This window comes from Choloepus didactylus, chromosome 23, assembly GCF_015220235.1.
Source record: "Choloepus didactylus isolate mChoDid1 chromosome 23, mChoDid1.pri, whole genome shotgun sequence".
In the NCBI taxonomy this organism is placed as follows: Eukaryota; Metazoa; Chordata; class Mammalia; order Pilosa; family Megalonychidae; genus Choloepus; species Choloepus didactylus.
This window is the reverse complement of record NC_051329.1, coordinates 25,745,091-25,762,652: the sequence shown is the minus strand read 5'-3', so window position 1 is coordinate 25,762,652 and position 17,562 is coordinate 25,745,091. Positions and strand designations below refer to the sequence as shown.

Below are 17,562 nucleotides of genomic sequence, written 5' to 3'. Positions count from 1 at the left end.
AAAGTTCCTTTGTACCTTCCACCCCTTACTGACACTTTTCGCTGATAAAGACGTCACAGTTGTTACAATTCATGAAACAATATTATTAAAATTATACTCCTCTATATAGAACAAAATTTACAATAGGGTTCCACTGTTTATTTTTAAAGCTTAGAAGAGAAGCTCCAGATGATGGTAGGCACATTTTATAATCCAACATAAACTAACATTGGGAATCTTTGCAGTGCTAAAAATGACACCTACTTAGTTACTTAACTCCTGGTTGGCATTTCATTTTTCTAATTCCTTTTTCAAAATGTGGTTTTCCCATAAATTTGTTTCCTTAATAACACTTTTAATACAATTAGTTTAAAGATTAATTTTGGGAAAATAAATAGTTGATAAGATATGAAACAATCAGAGTCGAGACCAGATTTGCTTTAAAAATGGATTAATTTCCATAGATGTACCAAAAGCCAGAGTTGGAGAGAAATGCAATTCACAGCTGCAGATTTGGTTAGAAAATTATGTTAGGCAATTTGGGCCTCTGATTCTGGGTTCCAAATAATTGTGTTTTCTAAAATAGCTTCCAATCTTTCGCATGTGCTTTCAGCACACAATAAGACAAACTAGTGAAAAATAGAAGTGTAGTTTTCTGGAAAGATAGGAATGATTACTCCCAGCTGAGCAGGTAAAACACATTGCCACATGAAGAATGTGTTCTTTGCTGATTCTCAAGGTATTTTTTTTTTTTTTAATATAAAGTGTCAGCAAATAGAAGCAAGAGAAAATTCACTTGAAAATGTCAGAAAATAAAAGAAGCATAGCAAATTGTAGAGCAGGTAAAAATCCGTCTTAGCCAGCAAACAAACAAACTTTGTCTGACAAGCATGCTGAGGCTTCTTTTGTTTCTCTTTGGATTTAAAGCCTCTTGCCTGTAATCTAATTAACATCAAACTGAGTTGCAAGTACAGTGGCCTGTTTGGTTCAATAATAATACATTTATATGAAAGGTTAATGAAATGAATTTTCCCTCCATCCAATTCATTAAAAATTGTTCTACAGTCAACGGTTGCTAATGGAATAGAGATTAAATATTCATGTTCATAAATTTTCTGTGTCATTTCTGATTTTCCTTTATTTCTGCCTCCATAGGTTGAATTCTGCAAGTACAAGAATTCTCAGACAAAAAGCTGATTTAGAGGTTAATTGCAGACCATTAATTCTTTTATCAAAGACTTAGTGTGGAATAGTGGAAAGAAAGAGAGTTTGGTGGCAGGTTTGTCTCACTTCCTAGCTGTATGTGATCACCCCTTTCTTGGTGGTCATAACTTCTTGTGGGATGATGTGAAAGTTAGTGAGAAACCATGCAAAGCACCCAGCACAGTGTTGATACATAGTAGCTGTTCAACAATGATAGTAGAAAAACTTTGGAAAATAAGACACCTACATATCTATGCATTAAAACTGATGATAATTTATAGTGGCAGGACTGATATAACAAGACTAATCTCTTGTTAATTCTAAAATATGTATCAGGTTTGGGCCTCAGAAAACCTTGTAATAATTCTAATACTCAGTGTATCAGGATAAAGTCTCTAATGAGAGGAAGGAATGTTTCATGTTCTTCTGGATAAACTTTTGTTCTCCTATTTTCTACCACCTCTTTCTTCTCTTCCACCCAGGCCAAAGGACCTTATTTATTTGTTTTTTTAATATGTATATATTTTAATATATATATATATATATATATTTTTTATCTTTATGTTATTGAGATATATTCACATACCACGCAGTCATACAAAACAAATCGTACATTTGATTGTTCACAGTACCATTACATAGTTGTACATTCATCACCTAAATCAATCCCTGACGCCTTCATTAGCACACACACAAAAATAACAAGAATAATAATTAAAGTAAAAAAGAGCAATTGAATTAAAAAAGAACACTGGGTACCTTTGTCTGTTTGTTTCCTTCCCCTATTTTTCTACTCATCCATCCATAAACTAGACAAAGTGGAGTGTGAGGACCTTATTTTTAACTTGCATTTAATGATTGTTTCAAATAATGGATTTACTAGATAACAGAAGCCTACCCAATCAAATATCAAAGTGTAAACATTTTTAAAAACAATTTTGATTGAACAATTTCCCACAAATGTATTACCTACTTTATCGCCTTTTGAAATAAAAGATACCAAATATAACTATTTCCTCAGTGACTCAAGGTGATCATTATGATCATCTTTGCATTGGGCTATAACATTTGTCTCCATTTTTCTAAAGCTGCCATGTATCATTTCTTCTCTCCTTTTAGTGCCTAATTGTTGTCAGCCCCTCACTTGCTTTGCTAATGGTGACTTTGTTTTATACTTCACATCGGACTCATTTGGCACCCTTTGAGGCCCACAGCTAAAAAGTAATCAGAACTAGATTCCACATCAGCCTCACGAGTCTCCTTTCTCTCCTACCACAGCTCCCTTGGGAGTAAACAACATAGCCTCAGTCCAGGGCTTTTGTGGTAGTTATTTCACTTGCATGTTATATTCCCTTTCACTTTCTTCCTGTTTATATTTATGTTTAGAGGCTTGTTGTTAGAGGAAGACAAAACTCTAGAATGGCAGTGTCCAGTACAGTGGCCACTAGCCACTTGTGGCTATTTAAATGAAATAAAATTTTTAAAATTTAGTTTTTTCATCACACTAACCACATTTCAAGTGCCCAAAGGTCACATATTGCTGGCTAGTGGCTACCATATTGGACAGTACAGAGAATATTACCATTGTTGCAGAAAGTTCTATTGGGCAACGCTGTTCAGGATAATTTATCCCTTGTCTTAAATGAAACAAATACAGAGCAAAAATGATTTGCATGCATATATTCTTGCAAGTGCCTATTTGATGCAAGACTATAAATATGCATCCTGTGCTTTCATGTTTATGCATAAATGAAGTGGCATAATGTATAATATATAATATATAAATTTAATAATAGGTCCTAAGTGTATGTTTACATTTTGCTTGTATGAGGAATATCTGTTTTAAGTAATATAAGCTTTTTTATTTTCCAATTAATGCATTCCTGAAAAATATATGAAAATCAAATATGTAGGATTAAAAACTATGCAGATATCAAACAAAATAACTCACATGTCGAGGGAGTAGGGAGTTACTTGACAACTAAAAATAAAATCTCAACTCATGCCTTTCCTTTTAGAATAACTTTTGATTTCTCCAATATTTTTTACATATTTGGAACATAGTTGTTCTGTGTAAATCCAGTGATGTTAAAGCTTTGCTGGTTTTGGCACCTTGTGATCATTTTCACTTTTGACCCAGCTATGTTAAATTAGAGATCAATGCTACTGCTTTTTTAAAAACTAAAATCAGCATTTTTATTTTTCCCATTTCCACTTATTTTTAAATAAAGTAATAAGGGAAAATTCAGTAGTTTAAACAGTCATGTGATTTACAAACATCGTTGAACAAAATTGGTGATGATGTGGAAACTATATATTGGTTAGCACATATGTCGCCATGAATAGTTAAAGATATTTATCCTTCAGAAAGCTGCAAGAAGGTTCAGACAGAAACTGTGAAAGACAGATTAGGAATATTAACATCTGACAATTAAAAGTACAGATTAAGTAAAAATCCAAGGCTGAATATTTGAGACCTGCTTGAACTAATAGATTATGTATTGTGCAGATGTGTATATACTCTTGATTTTATATATCATTACATATGACATATATTTGTTATATATTTTATGTTTTAAATATATATATGTGCCTGTGAGCATAGTAGTTCACCTCAGCATTCATTTGAGTTAAGGGAAGGCAAGGTGTTAGGTTATTGTTGGGTTTAGTGACTAGTGAACCAGGAATGGGGTGTTGAAGGTAAAGACCTAAAGGTGCTTCATTGCTTCCAGGGGTATTTGAAGGGTGAAAAGCTTACTGATTCACATGTTTAGTCCTTGAGCATTTTTTATTTTAAACCCGTGAGATAAGAGGAATGTCCACTTAATAAAAAGCAAATGCTTGCAACAGTAATGATTCTAACAACAGGACGTGAATTCTTTGGTCATTAGTTACATTTTTACCCTTACTATCATCAGTAAGCAGTTACTACAGACAGCAACCAAGGTATTTATTGCACTGACACAGGTATAGCTTTTTTCTATTCTTCCCCTCTAGACTGTGAGCACCTTTAGAGTCTGATTCCTGTCTTTTTTTTCTTTATATTTGTGGTATGCACCACAGTGCCTGACACTGTAGATTTTTAAGGGAATGTTAATTGAAGTAAGGAAGAATGGAATGGAAACTTAATCTTGTAATCCAGTTGTCTTTATGTTATTTGTGAGGTCATTTACTAGCATGCATGGGATGATCGCTGTGAGATTTTTGTGGTGAACAACAAGAAATCAGTGAATGACTCTAGACACTTGATCATCTGGGCATCCCACCCTAGGTCCACTGTGTCCACCAGCTCCCTCCTAGTTTCTCTTCTTCCTGCTAAAGCTTCAGATAAGGCCGTTGTTTGACTCTTTACTAGGTGCTCCCAATAGTCAATCCATGTTGCCTTTCTCCACCTCCCGCATAACCAGTGACCAGGAGATGCTGTGTGCTTGGGGGGTCCTGAAGCAGGCAGATGTATGATCTAAGGTTGGACGGGCACCAAGTGTCCAACACTGTCTCATAGGCCCATTTCCCTTGGCCTGCTGCACATATACAGCTGTGGTTCAATCCTAAGTGATCAAAATTTGTCCCTCTGTCAGATGAAGCAGCTCCCTGGGAAATGTGTGAAGGTGGGTAAGAGAAAAATGTGCAGCTACTGCCAGTAGGGGAGAAGCAGATAAGTTACAGTAGGGTACGTCAGTTTTACTTAAAGCATGGTAAACAACTGTGACTATCAGCACATCTTGACCTTTGGTTTGGAGGAGGCTGGCAGAGGATCCTAATGGGTGGCTGCTATGTATTCCAAGATCTGATGCTACCCATATTTTTTAGTCACATGGTTTAGATTTTGTCATGGAGTAACCCTTATAGCAATGTGGGATCAGTTGTCTACAGTATTTTATGGAGCAAGGGGAGAAGTGAGTGAAGCAATGATAGGAATTGAATAATATGATACTGATTTAAAATATTTACTGTATACCTCTTGTATTCTGTTAGTCTGTAATTGAGTTCTTATACTAAAAATCTCTGATGATTCTTTTCTCATTAACTAGTTATAGTGAAAATAGCTAATGTTTTTGAGTACTTAACCTGTCAGGCGCTGTGCTGAATGTTCTTTATTCCATCACAATAACACATCATCTAGGTTTTTATCATTGTCATCTTGAACTCTGTATGTCTCACAAAAGCAGAGACAACTGATTTTCATTCAACAGCTATTTGTACATGAAATGAATATTGCATGGAAAAAAATTGGGAGAGCCCTACTCTATGAATTTGGAGCAGGGTTTGTTAGAGCTTGATTCGTTATGCTATCTAGACAGGGAAATAACTCAGCTTTTAACTGAGAAAATCTTGTAAGGTTGGGTGGGGAATTCTGGAAGGGCGTAAGGGGGGACTGGACCAAAGGAAACCTTTGAGCCTTCTCTCTGTCTTTTAAAAATATTTTCTCCTGTAGAAAGGAAGTGAAGAATGTGGGAGGAATTTTATATTTTTATCTTTTCTCATCTAAATTCTTAATGAAAAAACATGCATACTCTTCTTGATCTGCTGTGAACTTTATACCATAGCTTGCATTTGACACTGAACTTTGCTTACCTCTTAAAGGATCACACTTCTCAGTGATTTCATTTAGTAGGCAGAGAAATCAGTTGTTCTTTCAGTAAAGTAATGAGCAATAAAATTTTGCTTTAAATATGTAAGAGGTTACCAAAAATCATGGAGTGTCATTTCAAAGTTTTGCATTTCTCATCATACATACCTGAAATTAATAACAGCAGACATTTTTTGTTTGTCTCCATAAATGATAATTACAGTTTTCAGGTATTTGGCATATATATATATATATATATATATATATATATATATATATATATATATGTTCAGCTTTAATATAGCATTTCTAGAATTTTGTAACTATGGTTATTTTTAGCTGGAATGTACTGTTTACCGCCTCTTGGATTATAGAAGCCACCTAAAATGTGAAATGAAAAAAGTAGTGAAAAATGTCTGTAAGCACATTAAAAATTAAAACAGCAGCTGAGTCCAGTGAAAGGAAGTGATCTTATGAATTAGTAATGAAAATGCATTTCCAAGTTATATTCTTACTGGGCTCTGAGTTTTAACAGCTGCTGGTAGTTCAAACTAATAGAAGCCCAAATCACCCTTAATAATCTGAGTATTCATTCAGTTTATGGATTGTTTCTTAATAGAAGCACTGAATAATATTGCCTATCATAAATTACCTGAAAGGTTAGCTGTAAAAATGAAATAAGGTAAGTAAATATGTTTTGTAAACATGAAAAGTGCTCTCTCTAGTTCTCTCTCATGTATATGTGTGTGTGTAATATTAAATTATAAACTTACATATTGTTTATTAAGCAGTAGTTTTAAGAGTTGTTCAAAAATTTATTTAAATCCCATGAATATAATTTGTGACAATTTCAGAGTATATTGGACTGAAAAAGTCAAGTTTGTGTTAGAAACTGTATTGTTAGAGAATTTAAGTTAAATAGGAGGCTAAGTATTTTAGAAACAGATGTTGTAATGTAAATAATGACTGCATTAATAATATATCATTTTTATTTATTACTTAATCAGGTACAAGTTTCTTTGCTGGTAACATACTAGCAATACTTTTTCCATTTACTTGGTTTACTCTGCGTACTTGAAAAATGAACTGTCATTTCTTAAAACTGTTATAAAATTTAAATATTTTATTAATTGTCTGGCCTTTTCTGCAATTAGCCAGAAGGAGGGGTGTTTTCCTGTAATCGTATCTGATAATACTAGTTTTTAAACTAATCCAACTGAAGAAGAGAAAGGAAAACAGTCTTATTTTGTTTCTAAGAAATACACAAGTATTTTAGACAAGAGCTTTTAAATATTATGTCTGAAACATCAAATGCAAAGTATGGAGCCATGTTATGTTATTATTATTAAAATTATCTTAGTAATCACACATCGGTTTTTCCCTTTAATTACGTAAGGAAAAGATATAAGATAAGTTGAATTGCAGTATCTCTCATGCATCTTGCTCTGTACCAGAAACCTTGGTGAGATAGTATAAAGAAATCGCCAAATCTCTGGCCTTGAGGAGCTTGAGCTATTAAAAGTGGGATAAGACATATTTCAAAATCTTTAGTAAATAATACAAGCAATATAGCTGTGAACAATTGTATAATTTGGATGATTGTGTGGTATAGAATATATTTCAATAAAATTACATTTAAAACAAAGCAATATAGGAGCAAATTCCAAAGAATGTGATAAAATTAATAAGTGTTCTGGAAGTGAAAAGACTGAAAGTCCTAAATGTAAGTTGCCTGCAAGAAGAAAGCTTGCATTTTATGGTGTTAGAAGACTCAGATTTGATTGCCAACTGTTTAGTAGGTTTAACAGCCAAGATCATCTTCAGTCTTGGTTCTACTGGATGGTTGTTCTAACGAAGAATCATGATCACTCTGCTGGAGCACAGTGTAATAAGTAAAACATGCATTATCTTTCCCTTATTTCCAGGCATACTTCCGACAGGGTGTTGCCCTCCAGTACCTGGGACGTCATGCCGATGCCCTGGCAGCCTTTGCATCGGGCCTGGCTCAGGACCCCAAGAGTCTTCAGCTTCTGGTGGGGATGGTAGAAGCTGCCATGAAATCTCCCATGAGAGGTAAATATGATAAAAGTAATTGGTCTGACATTAATTTCTAGCCTCCCAAGAATTTAGACTCAGGCACTGAGAATTGATAGGGTATCAAATTTGCCAATATCTGGTATTTTAGACAAAGGAAAATCAAGGATCACTGTTGATAGCTGACATTAATGAGGCAGAATGGGATGGTAGAAAGATCACTGGCCTGGATGTTAGTGGATGTAGTTTATATTCTTGAATTTTTCATTAACTGGTTGTATGATTATGGATAACTGACTTGACTTTCCTAGGTTTTAGGGTTATTTAAATAATTCCTATGGTTTTTTGTAGGTCTAAGAGTCTATAATTCTAAATGGTAACACTTCCAGTAGTAAATTGATTTGCCCAAGTGGACCAATATGCCTTCTAGAAATAATCAAATAGGAGAAGACATTACATCTACCATTGCATAAAGAAATATGGATCTAACTGTAGGCTGTGTTTAACATTTTTTAAGAGGAGCATTAAATGATTATGTTGGATTAAAAGGAGAGAGAGAGATAAACTAACACACACACTAGTTTACATCTGTTTTCCCTGTTATTACTTCCATATTAAACCAATTGGTATTCTAGAAAAATAAGAGAATGGATTGAAAATAGTACTGTGGAGGTTGAGGGAGTTCTAAGATCCCAAACAACTTGGCTTCACTTAGAGGAACATTGATTTTGAGGAGTGAGTGCTCAGGATGATTGGACTAAAAGTGTTCATCAATTTTTGCTTTTGGGGCATAACAGAGATACTAAGGCAAATAATAGACAGTTTATAATATTTCATATTAATTAGGTTATGTCAAGCAGAACTCTGTTTTTGTCTCTGAAGTAAGTTTAATTTTTTTTTCATAAAAGGAGAGTGATCCTGAAAGATTTACAGAAGTATCATTATTTATTTTATCTAGTTTTGAAAATGTTTACAGCATTAGATCTTTTAATATAGTTCGAGTATGTACTTGATTCAAAATATATGCTAAATAAAAGTTTAATGAACTATATGGTGCTCATGTGGCCTCACGGTATTTCATAGCTATTAAAAATATTTTCCTGAAAGTTGGGGATTTCATGTATTAGAAAAAATGTGGTAAGGAAACCTCTCTTCATGTGATTTTATAACCCTGTACAAAGTTGAGTCTTCACTTCTCCCACTGGGGGACCCGCTGTTAATAAACTCTGACTTAGAACAGATGAGCCTTGGAGCTCCAGGGCTTGGGGGGGAAAAATGGACAACAAAAAAAATCAATCTGCCTCTCCTTTCCATTTTTCTAGTATTTTCTTATTCTCCACAAGAGATTTACAAGGAACATTTTTTTTTGTTTGCTTCATGAAGAAGTCACATCTTTATTCTGAGGTGTTTCTGCTGTTGCCTTAGAATATTGGAGTGAATGAGTTTAGATTAGCAAAATCATACTTACTGTTTTGCCTTTGAAGCAATTTGCTTAGAGAAATGTAAGGAAGTCTACCCTGAACTGTGAGAAATAGCTCAGAGCTGCTGTCACCCTTAGGGCTTTCTGTGCCTTGTCCTTTCCCATCTTATAGTGAGTGACCTAAGGTCGACTCTGGAGAAGTGACTCCTTATAGGTGCCTGGAGCACTTCAATATTTTCTTCTCTTCTTTTAAGGCAATTTAATTTATCTTGTTTATTTTTAGCATTGCCTTTACCACTGTATCTATTTCGGGTGGTCTTCCCTTATCAACTTTTTATAGAGATTGTTGCTTTGCATGGTGATGTTCTGTGCATCATCTCCCATGCTAATGTACTCCCTTTTTGTCACATGGTTGTAATTTATGAAATCCATTATCATTTGCTGCCCATTTTTAACTCCCAGTTTCTTTTAGCTTCCTGTGGCTTTCTAAGTCCCTGCCATGCTGCATAGCTGTGCAGTCTGGGTCACTTTACATAGAGATCCAATCTGTTGGGTCAATTGTTTGTTTTGTAATTCTAAAATGCGATAGAGAAAATTCCCTGGTCCAGGTGCTTCTAAAAGCAAAAAAAAAAAAAAAAAGCTCTCATAATATGCCCTGCATTCTATGGTGTGGTCTTTTTAGAGGTTTCAAAATTTCTCTTTTTTTAAAAAAGAAGGCAGGGTAAGCAAATTTGTAGACCCTTGTTTCAAAATAAATGCGTTATATTTATCTACATTGAAACTTTTGATTTTGTATTGTTGTTGCCTATATTTCTGTTTTGCTTTATTTCTGTGCTTTCACTTGTGCTTGCAAACCAGATATTTGTTAAACTATTTTCTACTGTGAGCATATTTGCATCATTATATATGATGTATTTCCCTTAGATCATTAATGAAAATGTTAAAATAAGAATAAATATACTCTTTTTTATAACTTACCACATTATCCTTCTACTATTTTCCATTTCTCCTTTTTAGATACTCTTTCAACAATTTCAGTTCATTGTATCTTATAAATGTTTAAGCAAATTTGGATATTGTAGCATACTGCTACTGCCAACTGTGAATTTAATAATGTAATTACAAACTGAGATTGAGTTTACCTTTGTCTGTTTCTCTAAAAACACCAGGACTGCTTCTTGCTTAGGGTTCTCTTGTGTATATTTTCTTTCCTACCATTAATTCAGTAATCTAAAGACTATTACATTTATGGGCTATCACCTGTCGTGACGTTTCTATCAGCTCCAGAGGATCCAGGAAAGCTGTTTCATGAACTGCTGATAGAAAATGTCCATTGAACATACAAACTTTTCTTTCGGGGTCAGGTTAGGGCTCACCTTTTATTTACCTATTGTCTACCCATAATGAACTCTAACCCTCTGATTCTCTTTTAGGTGGCAGTCACTTTTCACAGGAGGTTTGTTTCTGAAACATGTTAAAAACAAAGGGTTTTTTTCCCTAAAAGATTAGGTTCTAATTTTGTCTCTACCATTTGCCATTCCAGAGAATGAGCAAGATTGCTTCCTCTCTTTCCACCTCAGTCCTTATCTGTAAAAGGGAAATGAAAATATCTACCACCTAATGTTGTTTTGAGAATCAAGCACTAGAATGTAAAGGCAGGCCCCTTGGAGGACACCTTCTTCTCTGCAGGGTGATGCCCTGAGTTTCACCAAGGAGCAGAAGGGACCGCAGCGCCAGCCCCACTCCTGCCTTCTGTGCCGGCGTGGTGTCATGGGTGTAGAGAGCATGACACGGGACGTGCAGCCGGTATGTGCACTCACTGGAGAAATCACCTCTGGCCTTAGGGCCAGGAAAAGCTGTGTTTCTCCTGTGTGTTAGCACATTTCTATCCAGAAGGTTCTGGGAATTTTGAAAGTGATTGTTTAACCTTTTGCTTTGTCCACTGTGAAGCTTGAGCCCAGGCTGCTGCCCACTTCTAGGAATTGTGCTGGGCCTTACCACCTGCCTGTCTGTGTGTGTGCCTTGCCCGTGGCTTGATATTTACAGTTTTGCCTTAGTTTCCATTCACACTTCTGTATTTTTCTACCTTATTTCTATACCGGGTCTTTTGAATCCTTTTCACAATGAAGTAGAATGTAAATAAATATACAATGAAAGCCATAATAATGTGAAGCAGCTTACAAAGTGCTAAACAAATGTCAGTTGTTTTTCTTTTCATTTTTATTTTTGAGGAGTCTTAAGTTTTCCTTAGAGTATGAACTCAAGGTTTGTTTGTTTGTTTTAATAAAAGTTTATTTTCATCATATGAAGGTAGGCAATCCAGGGCTGAAAGGTTGGTCAGTGGTCATCAGGGCCCTGGGCTCCCATCTTCCTCCCACTGTCATGTTACATGATATTGCCCTTAAAGAGCCTCATGGCTCAAGATGGCTGGGAAAACTCAAGCCATCCCTTTCAGACAGGAAGAATCAGAAGGGTTAGAGTGGTACCTCCCACCTGAATTAGTTCCTTTTAAGCAGCTACCCCCAAAGTTCCATGTAACACTTGCACTTGTATCTCATGGCTTAGTCTAACTGTAATGGAGGCTGAAAAATAATCTTTAGCAAGGCACGTAGTCATTCCTCAAATGAACCCACAAACAAAAAAAACTGGGGTTCTTTTGCTAAGGAAGAAGGCAGGAAGATACTGTTTAGACAGCTAACAGTATCTGCCCATGTTACATACATTTATTTATTTATTTAATTAGAATAGTTGTAGGTTTGCAGAAAAATCATGCAGAAATTATAAAATTCCCATAAACCTCCCTCACACACATAATTTTCCCTATTATTAACACTTTGCATTAATGTAGTACCTTTTTTACAACTAATGAAACAATGTTATGATTGTACTATTAACTATAGTCCGTAGTTTACATTAGGATTCACTCTGTGTTGTAGGGTTCACTTTTTGTGTTTTTTTAAAACTTTTATTCTAGTAACATGTATACAACATAAAATTTAATTTCCTCTTTAGGGAATTAGCCTAAGAACAGGTTAGAACAAAAAATAACCAAATATTATGAACATTATCTCTCAATTTTGCTTTTTTTGGGGGTATATCTCATAACACTTTACTTGCCTTCTTACCTTATCAGTATGCCACAAATGTTAATAGTTGCTGTCCTATCCCTTGGCTCCCTGTTTTGGAAATTCTTTCCAGGATAATTTTTCCCAATTTTCTGGATTTGTAGTTCAGTATTGGATTTTAGTTTTGTATCCAAGAATAATTGGTGCTATCACAAGGATTTTGGGAGAGGTGAGGTATTTTGGGTCATGTCTGCTTGGAGGATGTTATAAGGATAACCTGGACTATCACAAAATGTCTCCATAGACATTTTACTAAAGTACGTAAAAATGCTAATTACATCGAAGGAGATAATCAGTAGAATATCATTCCTTTGGATTAAGACATTTTCTCCGTTAAATGCATCTATTCCTCAAAATCTGTAAATCGTATTCTAAGTATGCCTGAAATTTATCCCTTGATCTCCAACTCTTTTATCATTGCCAAAAACAGGACTTTCATTGTATCTTTCCTCTTTCATTTAACTGGCTCTCTTGGCTTTTATCTCTTTGAAACCAGTCTAGACTTTGCCTTCTTTCCAGAATGATCTTCCTAAAATGTAAGTCTAATCTGTTTTTCTCTTATTTTTAACTCATTGCCTAAAGGATAGAGGCTAACCTCCTCAGTATATGAGACCCTTGCCTCCCTTTCATTCTCATCTCCAGATACTCCAATAACACTACCTGCACTTCCTGGAAAACACTGTGGTTTCTCATATCTCCAATTTCTATTCAGATGTCACTTCCTCTGGGAAGCCTTCCCATACCTACCTGGTAGGGTTAGTTTGGGCTTCTGTAACACCTTCTGCTAATTCTAAGAACTCTGGATTGTTCAATGTACTCCTAAGAAAGAAGAAAATGCTGATGATCAAATAATGACACATTCCTTTCTTATCACGTAACTTTTCATATAAATTGAAAGAACTCTTTTAGACCTATTTAGATATAAAAGTGATGAACCATTGTGAGGCACCATTAAGTTCAGACATAATAAATCCCAAATTCAGAGATGTTAGTATGTGAATAAATGTGCACCTCAGAATTGATGAAGTAGAATGTATTTCTTAGTTGAGTCAATTGTGATTATTCGATTGCACGTTAGCTTCTAATACAAGCCTTCAAGCTCTTCAAATGTCAGGAAATGTTCTTGAAGTCTTTACATTTTGAAAGCACGTAACAGGTGCTCAGTCAATGTTGCAAAGGGCCTTTGTTTTATGGAGTTGGGTTGACATTGGCTACTTAATGCATTATGCATAGACTTGAGAAAGAAAAACATCATAACAGCTGCAGGCTGCCAAAACTCTGTTCCACCTAGTCTGTTAAAATCACAAAACTAGTTCCTTTTCTATAAGCCTAAGTGTACCCTAGAAAAGGAATTGGAATTGTAGAATAGTGGCATAGGAAAGTATCTTAGAGATCACCTAATCCAGTTTATACATTTTTATACATTTTAAAAAAACATATCAGATTTATTCATCAAAAGCATATACATCTGTTAACCAGAGCTTCTGATTATTGGACATGAAACAAGGAGACATAATTAAAGCCAAAAAGAGAAATTTGACATTAAAATTTCTTTTAAATTTATATACAGTGAAATGGACTCTTGTTTATGTACATATATACACATGTATAGCTTTGTATAATAATCACCACAATCAGAACCTATACATTTAACAAAGTAAGGAGACTGAGACTATGTGGTTTTGAAATCCAGGTCTCTTGAGCCTCAGCTCAGTATTTTCTACATTATTGCACATCAGCTTCCTTTCTTACAAATAATCTCTGGTTCATTCAAGTTGTCCTGTTCAACATTCCCTGTCATTCCATGTACTTTTTTCCTTCTGGGATCTTTGTTTAGGTCAAGTCTTCTGCCTAAAATCCCCTCTACTCCCAGTAAAAAGCAGAGGCTTGACTAAGTCCTACTCTTTCTTCAAGAAATGAAGGTCTGCTTTCATGAAGTTTTCCTATTGTTCTCGGTAATCATTTCCTCTTTCAAACTCTTAAAAGATGTACTGTGTGTCAACTTGCATTATAATTTATCTTTTAATGTATTTATATTCTATTTCCTGTATATTGCAAATGGAAATTTGATCTTTTACCTCTCTTCAGTTTCATTTTCATGTAGTGAAAAATTGTACAATTAAAGGCTTCTCTTTCTTTGGGGAATCTTCCAGGTATTTCCTTCAGCCCTCTAACTGTGGCAGTGTTCGCTCATCTTGCTACCATTGTCACATAGTTTTAGAGGCTCAATTAGATGGAGCTTTTAAACTTAGTCATGGTTGATATAGGGGAAAAATATTGCTACCTGAAGCATATTATCTTTGATGGCATCAGTCGTTTTGGAATTTCAATGTCTAAAGCCCCTTCCTGTGTTTTGGGAATTCCCTATGTAATACTTCTGCTTCCCAATACAAAAGCTGAAAATACCAGATCCTCATTTTCCCATCCTCCTTTGCAGTGGTCTTTAACCCCCCCACTCCCACCCCCCCACGCCTTTGAATCAGGTGCTAAAAGTTCAAAGAAGAAAGGAGAATACAGAATTTGTTCTGGTGGTAGGTGGTGATAGTGACTTCCATTTTCCAAGGGTGGCATTGCAAACTGTCCTGTGTTTAGTTGTGACAGCTGTGTTGTCTTTACCAGGCAGCTTTGGGAGCATGATTTTGACTGTGGGTCTGGGAGCCTGGTTTTCTACCCACCCCCCACCCCCCAACAGTAGCAACGAAGTGTATTTCTTTCTACCCTTAAAATTTTTTTTTATTTAATTTTTTTTTTTTTTTTTGACTGTTGCTAGCAACCAAGACTGTTGCCTGGTATGTGATCATAGAGCCCTGGACTTAGAGCTTTGTCCTAAGCTCTCTGATCTTGGGCAAATCACTAAAATTCTCAGAATTCTAAAATGAGGGTATTAAAAGATTTGCAAGGTCTTTTTTAGCTCTAAAATTCTATTAGTTTTGTTTCTGCTGTAACTGACCAGTAGGATGCTGATGGGTGATTACCCATCAGCAGACACCACCAAAATTCTGCTTATGGTATTTCAGTATGATATTGTTCTTCTTTATTCTAGCAATTCCTGGCTCTTGTGCTTGTATTTAACACTATTGGTTAGCTAGTGTTTACTGGTACTGCACACTGCAAATCCTTGCTTGCATCTTGACAGGTGTAAAAATGTTCTTTGTTCTCTGTTTAGTGATCTGATTGAAGGGAAAGTAATGCTTTAGGCACCAGTAGGTTTTGAGGTTTCTGTGGTAATGTTGATTCAGGCGAGAGCTCCTTAGTGGAGGGTTGAGACTTGAGGTCATAAATTGTAAGAATTACATTTTAATGCAGTACTGTTGGCTAGGAGATTCAAGATTTAAAGAGACCGATATTTTTATAGTTTTTTTTTTTTTTTTTTTTAACATATGTACAGTGAAACAACTATTGTTAATTAATTTTTCAGGAAAGCTAACAACAAATGCACTGTAAGTGCCACCTCATTGTAGGGCTATAGTTAATAGCTCTGCAATTGTCTTTTGGGAGAGGGGGAGAAGGAATTTGAAGATCATCTATGTTCAAACCTAAATTCAAAGGGAAGGAATCTCCCTGTGGCCTCCTGACCCTAATCTATGTCCTTTCCACACATGAAAAGAAAACGAGATCAATATTATTTTTTTTTCCATCTTTCCTTAGTAAACTCAGATGATTTCTTTATGGTTTTTTCCATGACCACAACAAAAATGATAATTTTTTTTTTTTTTTAATTTGGGCATAGTGGTCACAGAAGCAGCAACTGACACTGGGTTGCCAGTGAGGATGACTGGTATTTTGTTGGGAGACCTCCCTTTATTGCATTTTCTATGGGAAATGTAGGTGGAGTTTATTAATTGGTCATTCAGATTCAAGTTTAACAAAATTTATTGAAAGCCAGATGTGTTAGGATCTTTCAACTATGTGTCAATGCTGAGATTTTTATTGCATAACAATGACAGGTAAAACAGTCCTGCAGTGGTCTTCAGATTTAGCTGGGAAAATATTTTAAAACTGACACAAGTGAAACAATTTTAAAATAGTTAAGGGCCAACTGTGTAGTGCTAATTATATTCAAGCAGTGGAAGTGTAGATACAGAGATGAATGTGGGGTGGAGGACCTAGGGGATGCTGCACAGTAGAGGTGAGGCTTGAGGGAGAGGCCAGCATGACAGAGAAGGGGGAGCCATTCGGGGAAAGACCAGATGAGGGCAAGAGTGGGGCATCCATTCTCAAGAGCAGGAGGAAGGACCTTACTGGGTTGGAGGTTGGTGATGCGGAATGCCATGGGGTAAGTGAAGAGTGAAGATGGTGTTAGAGTACAGGTTGGAGAGTTTGTACTTGAAATAGGCCATGAAAAGGAATAATAAACATGCTTTCCAGAGCATATTAGAAAAGATTGTTTTGTGTATCGCCCCACATTTCCCCGTTTTCTTTTGTTTTTCCTCAGACTCCCTTCAGCCCACGTACCAGCAGCTTCAGAAAATGAAACTGGACAAGAGTCCCTTTGTGGTTGTGTCTGTGGTCGGGCAGGAGCTCCTGACGGCCGGCCACCATGGGGCCTCTGTGGTCGTCTTAGAAGCTGCTCTGAAGATTGGCACCTGCAGCCTCAAACTGAGAGGTTCCGTTTTCTCTGCCCTGAGCAGTGCTTACTGGTCTCTTGGGAACACAGAGAAGAGCACTGGATACATGCAGCAGGATTTGGATGTAGCCAAGACTTTAGGTAGAGTTGTGTTTCTCTCTTTTATTTTAGTGCAGAAAGGAAACAAACAGAGCTGTTTAACCTGACATGAATGTGAATGACATTGCATTCCTATGCAGTGAAAAGTGAGTGTCTTTAGGACATTCTCTGTTGTAGAGTACTCAGGTCTTTCAGGCTTTTCATAGAACAAGGTTCCAAGTCTCCTCAAAGGCAAGGAGATGTGCATAACATATAAACTGCCCTCCTCAGAGATTTGGGCTCACAGATTTAATATCCCGAATGATATAGTATTGGTAGGTGGCTCTTTTTATCTAAATTTTAGTTTTTGTCTCCATTAAATGCTTCACAATTTTGTTGGAGGAGACATTATGTTCAGTTGTTAAGAGCATGGACTATGGAGCCAACTACTGGGCTTAGACTCCTCAGCTGTGTGACACTGGGCAAGTTAATGGACTTCTCTGTGCGTCAGTTTCCTGGTTGTAAAATAAGTGTGGCCTATAATTATGGTTGTCATTATGGTGATTATTCAAAGGATTTGTAGGAT

The 17,562-nt window shown here is 35.9% G+C and overlaps 1 protein-coding gene across 5 annotated transcripts in view; it reads left to right on the top strand.

Moving 5' to 3' along the window:
• The window catches only part of TTC28 (tetratricopeptide repeat domain 28), an 836,277-nt gene that overhangs the window by 480,134 nt on the left and 338,581 nt on the right, over positions 1 to 17,562 (top strand). For all 5 annotated transcript variants that reach the window (XM_037817392.1, XM_037817391.1, XM_037817394.1 and 2 more), the window contains 2 exons: positions 7,678 to 7,825; positions 16,767 to 17,039. In XM_037817392.1, the coding sequence (XP_037673320.1) occupies positions 7,678 to 7,825; positions 16,767 to 17,039 (421 nt within the window). The remainder of the gene's footprint in view (positions 1 to 7,677; positions 7,826 to 16,766; positions 17,040 to 17,562) is intronic.